We start from the raw sequence: 16,833 nt of genomic DNA on the forward strand, positions 1-16,833 counted from the left end.
GCTAATCTGCTTTCTGTCTCTATGGATTTGCCTGTTCTGGACTTTTCATATAAATGGAATCATACAAAATGTGGCCTTCTGTGTCTTACTTCTGTCACCCAGCATATCATTTTGAAGGTTTATCCACGTTGTAGCATGTGTCAGTACCTCATTCCTGTTTGTGGCTGAATAATATTCCATTGCATGGATAGACCAGGTTTTGTTTATCCATTCATCTGTTGGTAGACATTTGGGTTGTTTCCACCTTTTGGCTACTGTAAGCAGTACTGCTGTGAACATTCATGTGTACACGTTTTTGTTTAAACACCTGTCTTCAGTTCTTTTGGGTAGATACCTAGGAGTGGAATTTCTGGGTCATTTGGTAATCCTCTATTTAACTTAATGAGGAACGGTGAAACTGTTTTCCACAGTGACTGCGCCATTTTACACTCCCACCAGCAATGTATGAGGGTTTTCATTTCTCCACCTCCCCTCCAGCACTCGTTATTTTCCATTTGTGGTTGTTATTATTATTGCCATCCTAGTGGATGTGAAGTGGCATCTCATTGTGGTTTTGATTTGTTGTTCCCTAATGACATTGAGCATATTTTCATGTACATATTGGCCATTTGTATATGTATCTTCTCGGGAAAAATGTGTATTCATTTTTTAACTGTGTTGTTTTTTGTTGTTGTTGAGTTGTAGAAGTTCTTTATATATTCTGGACACTAGGCACTTATCAGATACATAATTTGCAGATATTTTCTCTCTTTCTGTGGGTTGTCTTTTCACTCCCTTAATAGTGTCCTTTGATGTACAAAAATGTCTAATTTTGATGACGGCAAGGTTTTGATGACCAAAAATACTTAATGTGCTGCTCCTTAGTACCTGGCCCCTGGAGACACTCAGACTTGTTGATGAAGGATGGGGACAGGTCACTGATTCCGAGGAATGAGCCTCTCCTGGGAGGGTGAGAGGCCAGAACAGGCCGATGGATGAGGGGACTGTCTCACTGCCATCGCATCAGGAAAGGCTGGCTCAGGGTCTAACAGTTCCTTTAAAGCCCCTAGGGAGGGGAGGGAAAAGACAGCAAATTCTCTGGAACATCCATTTCTGAGTTTCATCTTCTGACCCTCAGGAAGTCCTCCTGTTTGACTGCAGTGAGTCTAGTTTCTTCCCAGCATTTCTCTCCGGAGGAGACGCCTGAAAGGCCTCCTTTTCTGGCTCACGGGCCTCTCTCCATGAGGAGAACCTTTCACCCTCCTCCTCACCCTCTGACCCTCGGAGGACCCTCGACCAGCCCCAAGTCACCTAAAGGCCAGGACGCTGGGTTCTAGAACATTGGTGCATTAGCCAGTTCTCTTCGATCGTCCCTGAAGGAAGGTTGGGATAAAATGAGAGCCGATGGCGTGGGAGAGGCTGCTAGTTCCAAGTGTTCCTCAACTTTTTTTTTTTAAGCATTTGCTAAAGCAGTTTAGCAATTGAGAACGTGCTTTGCTGATTTTTTTCTGCTGTAGACACTCATCACCATTTACTAGAGTTTTTGTTGTTTGTGTTTTGTTTTCTCCCTTTTACATTTTGGTTTTCAGTGAAGTAGTTCAATCACATGGTTAAAAAAAAATTAAGCAGTACAAAATGATCAATATCAAAAGGTCCCTGCCCCACTCCTCCAAAACCCAAAAGGGACTTCTTTAAATTATGTACCTCTTCAACTATTGTACAGCTTGTCAGTGATAAACCTTGCATGTGGTCTTATCACAGTACTCACTCCCCACATCTTCCTCAATTTCCCTCCATTCTCCTTTTTTTTAAAATCAATCAACCGTTTATTTTGATCACCTCCTAAAGAGTCTTTTTAGACGTTCTTTAATCACCCCCTTACAATTTTAATAAAACATAAATACCACATATTATTTATGTGCTGTATGTATCTGTGCTTTATATATAAAAAGAAGATGTTCCCTCCCGCCCCCAGGAACCAATTTTCACCCTCTTAGGGACAGTATCGCCCCCATGGCAAATGATGCCTTAAGCAGAATTTGAGGTGAGTGATGTTAGTGAGTATGGTAACAGCTGATTCATTTGGGATAAAGCCAATCTGAATTAGCAAACGATCTGAATTATAGAATATCTTTGTTATATTTTGTCAGCCTCAGGAAATGAACCAGCTACAGAAGTTAACTTTCTAGATATCAGAAACTTAAGCCTTTAAGCACCCAAACGTGCATCTTTTCAAGTGTTAGGTGCATTAAACATTTTGCAGTTTTCTTATTCAAGAGATACCAAATGTAATTTCACTCTTTATAGATGATCTAGGGTCCTTACCAGATTGCCCTATGATGGGCATCCAGCCACACGGCTGAGATGTGAAGGTTGTTTGTAGACTTAGGGACTGAAGGACTTCTGAGTACCCTGCCCCTGGTCTCTCCGACTGCGAGCCTCCTTCCATGTACCGGCTGCATGGTCTGCAGCAGTGTTTTGCCTTGAATAGCACCAGGCTCTCCTCCCTCGAAACTTGCTGCTAAGATGCCAGGGTTCTTTGTGTGTATGGTTGAAAAGAGGAAATGATTAGGAGGAAAGTCCCCGGGCTCCTCGTTCGAGAAATGCGGTGCTTGGGCTTTTGAGTGTTTTGGCTCAAGAGCAGGGTTCTGTCCCAGTACCTGCGACTCAGTCGAGATCTGGAAGAGGAGCTGCAAACACGTGGTGCTCCCAGTTCAAGTCCAAGTGTCCCCGCACTCTCCCCGATGCAGGGCCCAGGCAGAAAGCCCTGCACCAGCCGCCGGGGGAGGGGAGGCAGCTTCAGAACTGGGCCCTCCAGGTGATGCCCTCTGAGGCACAAGGGGCCCTCTCCGGGCTGCTTTAAGGTCCTGATGATGCCGTCTGTGTGTAAGATGCTCTGCAGCTGACAGGGTATTTTTCCTAATTTATCTTGTTTGATTCCTAAAAACCTCTGTAAAATGGGCTCAGGCTGTATTACGATCTCTTTAAAGATATCTCTAATTCCTGCTTCTAGGGGCGATATTCTTAGTATTTCTCAACATAAGTAATTTTTTTTTCTTTTCTTTTTTTACGAAGAGAGGGAACATATAGTTATTTTATTTTATTTATTTATTTATTTATTTATTTTAATATTTAATTTTGGCTGTGTTGGGTCTTTGTTTCTGTGCGAGGGCTTTCTCTAGTTGTGGCAAGCGGGGGCCACTCTTCATCGCAGTGCGCGGGTCTCTCACTGTCGCGGCCTCTCTTGTTGCGGAGCACAGGCTCCAGACGCGCAGGCTCAGTAGTTGTGGCTCACGGGCCCAGCTGCTCCGTGGCATGTGGGATCCTCCCAGACCAGGGCTCGAACCCGTGTCCCCTGCATTGGCAGGCAGACCCTCGACCACTGCGCCACCAGGGAAGCCCCTGTGATCTCTTTGATGGGAGAAATGTGGAAGGATGAACGACATAGCTCAGAATCGCATGCCGATAACTGAACCTGTATCGCTTTGAGGTGCTATGTCTGACTCAAGTCTTTTAAACCTTTCAGGGTGTCATCTTGTTGGAGAATATATTTCACCATTCAAAAGGAACAGATCACAGGCAAATTTCAACTCAGGCTGGTGGTTCTAAACTGGTGGTTTCCAAATGATGAAAATGCCAAAGTAGTTGGGGTTCTCCTGGGAGCCCTGGATTCCAGAAAATGGAGACGGTGCTTGGTTGCCCGGGAGATGAGGGCCCAAGTGGACCACACTCGGGCTTTCCGCCGAGTCTGTGAGTTCACGGGTCTTCACCCTTGCCAAGGGTTTTGCACATTCCTCTGGCCCTCTGGCCTTTCTAAGACATAACTTAGAGGGAGAAGTAAACAGAAAAGCCAGACGCTCAGCCTCTAGACCCTTTGGAATCTAGTGTTTGAAAGCCCTTGCTCTGTGGCCTTGAGTCTGGGGTTCACCCTGGGGCCACCTGAAAGCTAGAGTCGGGAGCAAATCTCATCAACTCTTGTCTTTGGCGCCTTCAGAGCCCTTGGCCTGGAGAGAGACCCCAGGGACTGTAGGGCCCACGAGAAGCGATTAAATGAGGCTCCCACTGGGTCCTTCCGTGGGGTACACGATGCATGCCCCTGAAGATTTCAAGGATAGCTGGGGATTCCATACTTTTGGGGTGCTGCACTTTGGCGTGCTAGAAATAATTATTGCCATTGGTTTGCCGCTTTTTCTGTACTTCTCTGTATTTTTAAAATTAAGATACCCCTATTGTCACTGGGTTTAGATGTCACTGGTAATGAGTTGAACTCTTCAAGCCGAGGTGGTTCCTCTTTGCCAAAAAAGTCACCCTCTTGTCACTCAGAGCGCCTGTCCCTGGAGTTCCCGGAGGAGCCCGGAGGCGTGCGTGACCTGGAGGGGGCAGCTGATGTGGAGGAGGGACGTGGGTGCCTGAGTCAGTCCTTGGAGCCACGGCCTAAACAGCTCTGGGGAAGAGGAGAGGAAGCCCCAAGGAGGTGACACGTGATCTCACTCAGAGTCAAGTGCCACCGTGACCTTTAGAACTTTCCATGAAATCCAACACGGTATTTTGCAACCAGCAGGAGAGCGCCAGCAAATCTGCGCTAGCGGGTGCACAGCCCCCCTCTGCTCTGAGCCCCCCCCCCCCGCCCCGAGGCCTCTTACATAATGGGGTTTGGCTTGGCTCGCAGCCTTTCAGGGGTCTGGTGCTTCTCAGGTCCATCACATGATCTGTAAAGGTTACTGAGTGCATTTGCAGTGGAGGTGTCTTCGTTTCCTTTTCCAACATCCCAACCCAGAAGAGGCAGCCTGGGGTCCTGAATGCCACTGGATGGGGGACCGGCCGACCCGGGGTGCCAGTCCAGCCCCACCACTGGCTCCCGGGGGATCCTGGGCAAATCGTTTTGCTTCTCTGAACCTCCGTTGCTTTTGTTTCTTAAACTGAATAGTGAGGGCCGGCCTCCCTACCTCACAGCCTGGTTGAGAAGAACCAAGGAAAGTGCTTTGGGAAGAGCCTGGAAACTCAGTACACACGGAAGGCCCTGGTCTGCACTGGGATGCACCCTCCTGCCGGCAGCCCTGCTCTGCCGCCTGGTTCTGCCTGCACGGAGCTCGGCCTCCTCCTCAGGCCGGCAGCCCTGGACTCTGGGGCGCAGTTGAGGGGTGTGTCTGGAGCCGGGAGTGAGAAGTGGGGAAGGTCTGCACTGGGTCTCAGCCGCTTCTCTCTCCTTCAGGCCTCTGGTCACCATCTTGGTGAGATCCTTTGCAGCAGCACATAACCTAGCACTCAGAGAGGCTTCCGTGACAAGGGAGGTGTGGGCCTTTAAATTTTTTCATTACTATTACTTTTATTATTATATGAAAACTGGAAATCCAGAGGCGGGGTGGACTTCAAGGAGGATTGCTCCTTGGGGTGTTCCGTGGGCCGCCCAGCCTGGGCTTCTGATGGGAGGACAGTGGGCCTGTCTCCACGGCCACTGGGTCCTCGGCCATCAGGGCCTCCTGCTGCACATGCTGGGGACGAGGCAGGTGGAGGGACCAACAGATGCTGGGCATCAACTGTGGTGTCCGCACGGACAGGTGACAAGTCCGGGGGTCTAGCAGGAAGCCAGCGGTAGCCTCCTGGCTCAGTGCCTGTCCCCCACCCCGTGCTGTGAGAACAGGCCTCCAGATCACCAGCCGACAACTGCCAACGGTTGAACTGGTTTACCCGCATCTGGGGTCACCAGGGTCTCTGGGGAACTGTTAGAGCTCGGGAGAAATGCAGCACGCCACGCAGAGGCAGTGGGGCGTTCCGTTCTTGCATCTGAAGCGGCAGTGAGCGGACACCTGTCTGCAACCCCCTCGGCGCCCCTGCTTCCCCCCCTCGCGCACCCCCGGCAGGGCCATCTCATAGACCGTCACCTCCACATCTGGCTCTTGACCAGGCTGCAGTATCCAGATGTGCAGAGGCCAACACACTTGGTAAAATCCGAAAGATCGGGTCCCTGGGCCCATTCCCCATCGTCATGCTGTGGGCCTGAGCCCAGAAGATACCCCTTAGGGTCAGTGCAAAGCTTTGGCTGATGGAGGGCAGGGGGGCCATCAGCACAGCCTCCCTGGGCTCCTGGACGGTCAGCTAATGCCCCCCCTTCCCCGGGACAAGATACACTGCCCCCAAGGTAACCAGAGAGCGCCGCACACAGCCCACGTCTGTCCCCTGGCCTACCTGCCTGCTCGTGAGCCACCTCTAACGAGTCGTTCAGAAAGTACTGATTATATTTCTCCCATCAGGTCAGACCCCCGCTGTCAGGGAGCTTTCAGTCTGGCCGGGGAGAAAAGAAACACATGAAATTAAAAAATGAAACAAGCTCACAGGATACAGTGTCTCCAGGAAGTATTCTTCAATGCCATTTTATTTTTCGAGTTCTCCAGGGTGGTCTTACAGTTGAAAAACCAGAAGAAGAACAACAAAAACAATAAAGAATGCAATTTGAATTCCCTAAAATTCCGCCGCTCCCCAGATCCTGTAGACCTAGTATCGAGGCAGTGATCTGGGAAGCCTTGTTCCCTCAGCCTGGGGAAAAGTGCTAAGACATAAAGGCTTCTGCTACCCCCGCTACCTATTCCAGGCTTCCGGGTGTAGCACCAGCCAAGAGAGTGATCTGTAAAGTAGCTTCCAGAAATACATTTTAAAGCACCGTTCCATCTTGGAAGCCGCTAGTTCCTTCTTTTTCAGCTCTTTCCTTAAAAAAAAAAAAAAATCCCCAAGTGTGGAAAGCATTCCATGAGGACGTATTCCTGCCAGCTGAATCACAGCCGCGTGAAGGAGTTTCATGTCTTGTTCATTTGGGACCATCCGCTGGTAGAAGCCGCGACGAAGGGGTGGTTAGTGCTCCTGAGAGTGGCCACTGCGCCCAGCCCGCTGGTCAGACGCGCTGAAGGACGTGTCCTCGGTCACTCAGCCTGCAACATGAGTGTCACCTTGCCCTGTGCATCTGCACGCATCTCAGTGGTGCAAAGGTGTTGTCCCAAGTTAAGGAATTTCAGGCATGTGTGAATCGAACAGAGAGACCCAGTGGTAAGAGGGCCGATTGTAAAATGCCTGGGAATTTTGCAAGCCCGTCTGTGCCACATTGGTGCCCTGAAATGGACCAAGGTTGGAGTGTTTGCACCACAGAAAGTGGCAGACCCTACGAATCAGTCCTCCCTCTCCCCACCTCACCCCCCAGCGGGGTGCCTGTTCAGGATTTCCCGCACGCAGCTGCGTCTCCGCTCCTGAAGCCCACTGTCACCTACAGCCTTCTTCTCTGCTCTTGGGTGAAGCTGACCCTGGGAAGAACATTTTGAGTGAGGTCAAAAGCACATGTCGGTGAAGTCGGTGTCTCTTTGGAGCCTTGTGTCCACTGTTAAGGCCATCATGTCGTCTCGTAGCTTGTCTTAGAGCTGCACTTAACCCTACTCCTCACCTCCTTCCATCCAGATCTTCCCAGGATCCATCCTGTGGGACAGAGACTGCTCTGGGCCCAAAACGACTTTTTGCTCAATCAGGCCACCTCCACCATGTCTTTTCAGAATATCCTGTTACCATCTCAGTAACAGAACAGTGACCCCAAAAGACCTAGGTAATTCTTTTCCTCACTCTGCCTGAGCTGCCATGTCCTTACTCCCCTCTGCGAGGGCACTGAATGTTCCTATTGAGTGAATCCTTAGCGTATGCAGCGGCAGTGAACTCCGGCCCCACGGAGAGTTATTCAACTTTAAATAAAATGGTGTTAATAATACCTGCCCCCGGGGCTTCCCTGGTGGCGCAGTGGTTGAGAATCTGCCTGCTAATTCAGGGGACACGGGTTCGAGCCCTGGTCTGGGAAGATCCCACATGCCGCGGAGCAGCTGGGCCCGTGAGCCACAACTACTGAGCCTGCGCGTCTGGAGCCTGTGCTCCGCAACAAGAGAGGCCGCGACAGTGAGAGGCCCGCGCACCGTGATGAAGAGTGGCCCCCGCTCGCCACAACTAGAGAAAGCCCTCGCACAGAAACGAAGACCCAACACAGCCAAAAATAAATGAATGAATAAATAAATTAATAATAAAAAAATAAAAATACCTGCCCCCCAGGTTTGTGGGAAGGATGAAATAAAATCATAACTGTGAGGTGACCAGCACTTCACCTGGCATATGGTAGGCACTCCACAAATGGGATCTATTATTTTACTAATTAAAATATAGTTCTTAGAGGACAAGAATGTCTTTGAATTATTCATAGCACTAATCCCCTCCATCAACAACTGTCCTGCACATTTGGTAGAGGTTTAATAAGTACTTGATGAGTGAATGGCCATATAAACTATGTACAGAACCATCAGACATGCCCAAGTTGCTGTTTATTTCCCATACGAATTTAAACTCATTCTCTTTTAGTCGCTAGACTTTGAAATGTTATCCTTTCTACCTACTTTATCATAAAGTACAAGAATCTTGCATTGCCTTAGACAAAGCCTTTCATTCTCCTTTTAATCGAACGTGGTCCTTTCTTACTGGAATCCTTGTTTAGCGATTTTTCCTAAGGAAGTTCTGCTTTGTTTTATTTTATTTTTAAATCAGGAGAATATTTCCATTTCTGTTAAGAGCTGAATTGAGTTTTTAAAAATAGGAATTCTAAATATGAAACTCTAACACCTACCTTCTTAGACTCTTTCAGAGCTTAATCACAGTAAGTTTGGGCTACTTTTTTTTTTGTTTTTTGGTTGCACCAGGCCTTAGTTGCGATATGCCGGCTCCTTAGTTGTGGCATGTGAACTCTTAGTGCGGCATGCATGTGGGATCTAGTTCCCCGATCAGGGATCGAACCCGGGCCCCCTGCCTTGGGAGCGCGGAGTCTTATCCACTGCGCCACCAGGGAATTTCCTGGGCTACCATTTTGCACACAGATATAATCCACTGGTATCCTGGAGGACCCAAGTGGAGGTGGGTTTTGTGACTTGTTTTGGAAAACTAGGTTCATCTACAGGCTCAATGGTGGCCTGGCCTCTCTCCTTTTCTCTGGACCTGCCAACACTCAAGTCCAGCTCAAGCTCTCCTTTCCAAGCAGAGCCACGCGGTTGCCTCTCCGTCCATTTGTGCAGATGACCCTTGTCCATTCTGGCCACTGGGCATTGATCACATATCGCTGTTTTATGTAGTTAGTATTAGTAGAACAGTTTATCTTTGTCTTTCCAAGTCGTTTTCAAATTCCTTGAGGGCATGACACATTTCCTTTGTTTGCTCATGCATCCTGGCTACAAAGATTTGATCACTGGATCTCCATCAGTCCCAGCAGAAAGAAAAGTCATGGCAAATGGCCATTAGACGTTCAGACTTCTGGAAGGAGATGAAATCCTAATACGAGCAGGTCTCGTCTGGGTTTAGAGGGGAAACTGGGGCCGGAGACAAGGAGTCACTTTCTCAAGGTCACAAAGCTAATTAGTGGCGGATTTCCGTAACTTCCCTTTAGTCTAGTGAAGATATCAGCAAAAGAAATTGAAAGTTTTTTCCCATATCTTTTTTTTTTTTAAGTTTTATTTTTAGTTGCAAAACACATACATACTAGAAGGTTTTTGTTTTATTACATCAGGGGTTTGGCTTAGGAGTCAGGGAGGTTAGAATTCTAGTCCTGGCTCGGCCACTAGTTACAGGACTTTGGGCAAGTCACACCCCCTTCCTGAGCCTCAGTTTCCCCATCTGTCATGGAAGGGGGTTGGATTTGATCCCCTCTAAAATCTCTTTGGGTTCTGTCATTCTGCAATTCTTAGCAAGTCCAGGGCTCAAGATCCTCCCGTTGAATTCCAGGGGACCCCATGTCCCCTCCTTAAAGGTGGTGTTGCGTCTTTCAACTCAAGGAGCCGCGAGCTGAAATAGATTCAGCGATTTCCAGCCCAGGGACCTGTGGCTTCTCCAGCAAGAAGCAGCCGGAGCCTGCTGACCCCGGGGAGCCCTGGAACACATGAATCAAAATAGTTGTGTGATGTCATGTCATGATGGGAATGTGCTCTGGCCAATTGGTGCCAAGAATTGTCTGGACAGGGTAGTTTCCTTTTACAGTCTTTTTAAAGAGACATCTGCAGACCTGCACATGACTGGCAGGCCTGCCCTCCTTTTGCCTATTTCGTCTTCCCTCCCTTTTTAATTTTAAGGAGGAAAAAGCCCTGAGCGTCTGAGTGCGTGGCAGACCTTAACGACATAAACAGACCCACGGCGAGGCCCTGCGTGTGCTTCCAGGAGCTTCTTGCCTACTTAAGGGCAGCGGCCGCTCTGGCTGCGGGGCTGGAGGTGCAGAGGTGAAGACAGCCGAGTGTCCCTCGGGGAGGAAGCCCTGCGGTGGGACCGCCTGGCCTGTCCCACGGCTGCTGGCTCCGAGGGTGGCCCCTCCTGCGTTTGCTGGCCTCCCGGGCTGGGGCTTGAGTGCACGCGGCATCTCTGAGCTCTCGGGGCCCACACCTGCCGGCTGATGCAGTGCCTCTCCTGGCCCCTGGCCACCTGAGGCTGACACTGCTCCTGCGAGGCCTGGCATGCTCACCTGTCCCCGCTCCTGTGGCCACAGCTCCTCATGAAGCGGTTCGGCAGCCTCAGGGGGAACAAGAAACACAAGGACCCAAACCGAAGCACCGCGCGGCGGCAGTCGGAGCCCCATGGCCTTTTTGGTAGGACGCTGCCCTTTGCCCAGTTCTCTGCTGGTCCCCAAGGCCTGTGTGTGTGTGTGTGTGTGTGTGTGTGTGTGTGCACAGCCTCCTAAGTGACAGCTGCGTGAGGATGTAATTGTTAGGCAGTAGTCAGAGGGACAGATTGATAAGTGTGTCCTTGTGGACGGTCCTGCCGCTCTCATGAACTGCCCAACAGTGCTTTTCCTGAGGCTGTTTTCTCTCACTTGCCCTAATGAGGTTAGTGATCAGTTGGACTGTCATTCATTTAGGCAAAACCAGAGGCCTGGGGAAAAGTAAGAATGGATTGGAACTGTTATTTGCAGCTGTTAAGAATGAAATGTGCGTGTATAGAGAAAACTAGTGCTGGGGGTCAGGGAGAAGGAGTTCCTCCGCCCCCTCTTGCTCCATAGCTGTGTAATCAGGCAGGTCAAGGGTTAACTGGGGGGGGAAGACCGCCTGCCTGATTTGCGTCCCCTGAGAGAGAAGCCTGCTCTGTGGTCTCCCTGGCTTCTGGGACCTTCTACAGCTTCTCCCAGTACAGGGGGTTGGGAACAGTGTGGCTGGAACGTGGGGTGAAGCACCTGCAATTCAGTATTTCCAGCGACCTGTGGGTTTGCGGGGGGTGACGCCTTTCCCCGGCTGGAGTCAGGCAGGGAGATTCCAAAGCATTCGGAGCTTCCGGGGGCCTGGCTGGGGCCTGCCCACCCAAAGTGAGGTGGTAGACTTCATTTTATTAAGAATCGGAGTTCACCTGCCCTGGACGCTACTGCTTGTATGACTTGGGATATTCCTAAACACTCAGTTGTAAGACGGAATAACAGGGCCCTGCTCACACAGCCCGGTGGTAGCAAAGATGGGGAAAGCTGACGGGTGCAGTAGATTGTGTCCCTTGAGTAGAATGCGACATGGTACCTGGCAAAAAATACTCGTTATGTGTAGTAGGGAAATGGCTTTGGCAAAACATCTGGGCAGTATGTGAAAACTAGAATACAGGCATCCCTCATTTCATTGCGTATTTTACAAATTGAAGGTATGTGGCAACAACCCTGTGTTGTCAGATGATGATTAGCGTTTTTTTTAGCAATAAAGTATTTTCAATTAAGGGATGTACATTGTTTTATAGACATAATGCTATTTTATTGCACACTTAGTAGGCTGCATTATAGTGGAAACATTACTCTTCTATGCACTGAGAAACTGAAAAAATTCGTGTGGTTCCCTTCTTGGCGATACTCGCTTTATTGCAGTGGGTTGGAAACCGAACTTGCACTATCTCCAAGGTAATGCCTGTAGTAAGAAAAGAAAAAGGTAAATATAAAACTTGCCGACTACTTCTGGAATTACTTCTGGAAGCCTCTAGTGGACCTAGTGTGATGCTGAGGACCCCGGAGAAGACAAGCCAAGGAGACAGCAGCTCTGGAATTCAGCGAGTTTTCTTGTGAAGGAACTAGAGAGGAGTGTCTAATCGCATTGCGTGCAAAGGTGAATTTCTGGAAGAACACGATGCCTGGCCTGACTGGGTGGGGGATGACAGACTCCCTGGACTTAATTAGATGTGGTTTTAAAAGAAGACTCTTCTTTTAAATAATAAAGTAATAAACATCCATTTACTATAGAATTAAATCCAAACCTATTATTTAACTAAAAGTCTGTTTCTGCTAATGGGCACAGCTGGTCCCATCATTAAAAGCCTAGTATTTGCCAGTGGTTTCTCCCCTTGTGTTTAAAAGCTGACTGTCATCCTGTCTCCTCTGCTTCTGAAATCAAAAAAAATATTTGCATGTCGACCGGGTTTCACAAGTGCTGGCATGCAAATGCCCAGCTCTGACCGCAGGGTCGGAAAAATCAGAGCTGCTTCCAGAACCTTCCTCTGGGATATGGGAAGCAGCCCAAGTATCCTGATTTTCCTTTTGTGGGAATCCCAGTGGGAGAGCAGTCAAGAAGAGCAGGGGCAGATGACAGGTGCTGGCCAAGGATACGCCAAGTGAAAAAGAACTGAGACTGTGGACCAAGCATCCTCCCAATCCCGGCCTGCCACCTACACCTTCCCCACCGGCAAGACCCGTATAGCCATCCCTCTCTAAAACCATCCCCATTGCCTATTCGGTGACCTCCAGGCTTCTCAGGGACAGGGACCATGTCCCCAAAGCAATGTTCGATCCGTCCTTCTGACCCCGTCGCCTCCAAGCATCACAGGCTCTCACTACAGAATCGCTGGCTATGGAATGGATTGAAACGGTGTCACTCCAAGGTTATTCCTGGTTCTCCAGCAGCGTTGTTTGAGGGTGTTTTTTTTTTTTCCTAATTCCCTTCCAGTATCTCCCTCTCCTTCCTGCAGTTATTCCTGTAGCCAAAAGTATTTCAGAGACGGCCTCTTCTTCCCCCTAAGAGAGCTTCCATGAGGGTTGTAAGGATGTCTGTCTTTTACTCATCCTCCAGCTTCCCCAAAACAAGCGAACGTGGGTTGTCGGCATGATTCCACGTGCTCTTTGGCCGCTTCTGTGGCCACGTCAGTCTTTTCCGGGAACCACTCCCTGTATCCTCTGCTCCAGTTCAAGGTGGAGCCATTCCTCGCGCACACACATCTTCTTTGTTACACGCACGTGCACACACACACACACACACACACGCAGCTGTCCCTGTAGCCACTTGAGCAGCCAGACCCACCACGAGAGGGAATCAAGGCCTGGCAGATTGGCAATTACTAAGTCCACTTACGTTTGCTTGCGGCTGGCATTTTTGTTTGGAAGTAGCGGCTCTGGTTGGAATCTTGAACGCTTCAAGCCTTGTGATAAAATACCCTGGAAAGTTCTGATTCACCAAGAGCTTGTCCCTTTCAGCCCCAGAGCTTAGCGCGCGCCCAGCTCCCCCTCCAAAGCTAAGAAAAGCACGCCCCGCCGCAGGTGAATGTGCTCCGTGGGATAGACCAGTGACGATCTGGACTTAAGCCTTTCCTTTGAGCCTCTTTGGTCAACAGAGATCCAGATTATGTGGACAAAGAGCACGTGGCAATAGTAATAAAAATGTAAAAGGAAGATTAGGAAAGGATTTTGCTAATCAGATAACAGAACTGACTGTAGCAGCTTTTCTACCCTTTGCCGTAAGAGGCGAGTAATTAAACAAAAGCTACCTGGAGTCTTAAGAGATCCCTTCTGAAGCCAGCGGGCGTGTCAGGACGGCGGCACTCTCTCCCCGAGCTGCCGGGGTCCAGGTGACACTGGAGACCAGAGCCTCTGGCAGATCTTGCTTTTCATGGAGGCTCCTCCTCCCGTTATCCATCCTCGGGATGAATGCACAACCACTTCTGGAACAAAACCCCAGAGTTCCTCCTGCCCAGGGTCACTCGTCACCCCAGCACTGCCTGTCCCAGTCTGTTGTCCCCTGTTAATACCAGCGGAGCCCTCGGCTGGCTGTGCCACCGGGGCAAGCGTGGATCGTTCTTTGCCTCAAGCAGCGGGCAAGGCTGTTGTCCATCCTGCCTCCCCCACTGTGTTCCCCCCCCCCCCGGGGTCCTATGCTCCCTGCCCGGCCCCTCATGGTCTTCGTGCTGCTTCTGGATGCCCACCTGCCTGCCTGGCTCCTGGTGTCCAGATCGGGGTGGACTTGAGAGATCCCAATATTCATTCAGTCACTCATTCAAATATATGTATTTAGTTTTCTATGATGGAAAATTTCCAGCATAGGGAGAATGGAGTAATGGTACCCATCTTCAGACTCAGCAGTGAGAAACACTCTGCCAGTCCCACCGGTGTCTGAGCTGCTCTGGGCCAGCACTGGGGGCACAGACACCAGTCCGCCCTCCCAGGGCAAACCACTGAGGTGGTTTCTTAAATTGTGGTAAAATAGACAGAACCTAAGACTCACCACCTTATTTTTAAGTGTACAGTTCACTGGCGTGAAGTACGTTCACACTGCAGGGCAGCCATCACCACCTGCATCTCCAGAACTGTCCAGCGTCCCCAGCCGAACCTCTGCACCCGTTGAACAACAACTGTCCGTTCTGCCTGCCCCCCAGCCCTGGCCCACCCCCCCCCCACCAACTTCCTGCCTCTGTGAACTGATTGCTCCAGGTTCCTCGTCCGAGTGGAATCACCCGGTATTCCTCCTCTGTGTCTGGCTTGTTCGACAGCCAAGCGGGTTTTCGTTTGCGACGCCAGGGGGTGGTGAGCCCAGTGAGGAAGAGGCAGGACGAGGGGTCGGCCGGCTGGGCGGAGGGCTTGAGTGACAGGAGGGGTGGGCCGTGCAGACCCCTGTGGTAGGTCCTTCCGGACAGATGGGAGGCTCAGGGCCTGCGGAGGGAGACCCCTGGGGTGGTCCAGGAGCACCAAGGGGCCAGTGTGGCTGGAGAGCAGGAAGCAGAGCAAAGCACTCAGCGGGAGGGCAGGCACAGAGGCTGGTTTCCTCACCGTCCTGTGGGCACAGGGGGTCTTGAGAAGAGGACTGCTGGGCTCTGGGGGCTGGAGACTTGCCCAGGGCCACAACATCGTGAGGGCAGCGCTGGGCCTGGAGCCCGTGCCCCACCCCCTCCGCAGGCCCGGTGCCCACCCGGAGCCGCCAACCCCGGCTCCCATTCCCTCTGTGCCCACACAGAAGACTCTGGAGAGGCAGCACCTCGTTTGCAAGGAGTGGGGATTTCAGGCTCCGTAGCGTCAGAGGCAGAAGCGTTGGGGATCAGAGCAGAGCATTCACCGGTGCTCCCTGGGGGAGCACACAATTCAGGAGCCGTCATCCGGGCTAGGAGTCAAATGAGGCCTGGCTCACCACCTCCCGTCCACCCATCCTAAGCCGAGCTGGAGGAGCTCACCATTCCTCTGCCCTGGTTTCCTCTGTGCAGCCGCCACCAAGCGCTGCGTGGCGGGTCCTGGACCAGCCCCCCTAGATGACAGGTGGAAGGAGGGGCCCAGGCAAGGGCTTCCCAGGAAAGTCTCAGGTAAGCACTTCCGGATTCATCCTCTCCCAGAGGACGTCCTGGATCACCGGCAAGTCAGTCAGTCGCCAAGTCACCACCTGGCAGGCAGGCAGCTGGGCTGTCGCTCTCCGTGTCCCTTCTTCCCTGTCCTGCCCCCAGCGGGACAGACTAGGACCGTTCTCGCCACAAGGTGGCCCAGTGGTGGTGGAAACGGTGAGTGAAGGGAGTGCTCGCGGGCTGCCAGCAGGAAGCGTGGTTTGGGGAGCTGCTTTCCCTGGGGGGATCCCAGTTCTGGACAGAGAGCCTTGACCCCGGACACGGCGTGTCTGTGATTCCAGGACTGAGGATGTCTGAACGTGTCTGAAGACGGTAGGACACGATCGCAGAGCCTGGTGGAATGATAGAGAAATAAGGGAGAAAGAAGATTGGTGAGAGGGGGTGGACCTCGCATAGTGACCCTGGAAAGTAATGGAGACGCCTCGGGGCCAGAAAGCCTGGCTGGGGTCGTCACCGCCGCTCGTCACCCAGACCCTCCCGGCGGGACCTGGACCAGGGTGGGCCTAAGGGCCCAGGGACCTCGGCACCCAAGAAGGCATCAGCTGGGGCTTCCAGCATCCAGACCAGATTGAGAACCTGGGGCATTTAAGGAGAAGGTGCATTCTGTCCTCAGGTCATAATTTGTCTTTAATGATTGAGAAGGAAAATGTGCACGGTCCAAATCCTCTGGAGAGCCCGAGCGCCAAGATGCTTCTGGTACTGCTGCGACCCGTGGCCCTGGCACTGCTGGCCTCTGCAGGTGACTCCTGATCATGGCGGTGGTCCAAGGTGTAACCCCCAGGAGGGAGCGTGTCCCCTCCTGGGGAGGCCCCCGTCAGACCTGTGCATGGCCTGTGGAGTCCAGGGTGATTGGCACCCCGGAGCCATGTGCTGCAGTTCAGCAGCTCAGGCGTCTGAGGAGCAAGATGAAGGGCTGTCTGTGCCCGACGGGTCTCCTTCAGGTCCTCCATCCCATCTCCAGGCCTTAGAAAATGCCTGTGAGTAACCGCACAGCAGCCCGTGGGGGCCGCCTTCACCCCACTGGTCATCAGCACTATTCTACGAACCAACTACGTGCCCGCTCTTAGTGTGGCCAGTGGACGACTGAGGAGTGGGTTCTGAAAACACACGTGGCCGGGGATGCTTTAGGCCACTTTTACATGGAGTCTGGGGGTTGCCTAATTGTGGCTTAATTTCTGGATAAATAAAGTGATGGGAAGGTGTGGCCGGGCCAACATAAGGGCCCGTTGGGGCTACGGCATCACCTGTGGGCCC

The 16,833-nt window shown here is 51.4% G+C and overlaps 1 protein-coding gene across 10 annotated transcripts in view; it reads left to right on the forward strand.

Moving 5' to 3' along the window:
- The window catches only part of PRKAG2 (protein kinase AMP-activated non-catalytic subunit gamma 2), a 284,819-nt gene that overhangs the window by 107,429 nt on the left and 160,557 nt on the right, over positions 1-16,833 (forward strand). For 2 of the 10 annotated variants that reach the window (XM_028165957.2, XM_057549705.1), the window contains exon 1: positions 10,113-10,613. The exons of 7 other annotated variants lie outside the window; for them this stretch is intronic. In XM_028165957.2, coding sequence (XP_028021758.1) covers positions 10,602-10,613 — 12 coding nt within the window. In that variant the 5' untranslated portion in view covers positions 10,113-10,601. Of the gene's footprint in view, positions 1-10,106; positions 10,614-16,833 lie in introns of those variants that run through there. One more of the 10 variants, XM_007165421.3, reaches the window with a different exon arrangement.

This window comes from Balaenoptera acutorostrata, chromosome 7 (genome assembly GCF_949987535.1).
Source record: "Balaenoptera acutorostrata chromosome 7, mBalAcu1.1, whole genome shotgun sequence".
NCBI lineage: Eukaryota > Metazoa > Chordata > Mammalia > Artiodactyla > Balaenopteridae > Balaenoptera > Balaenoptera acutorostrata.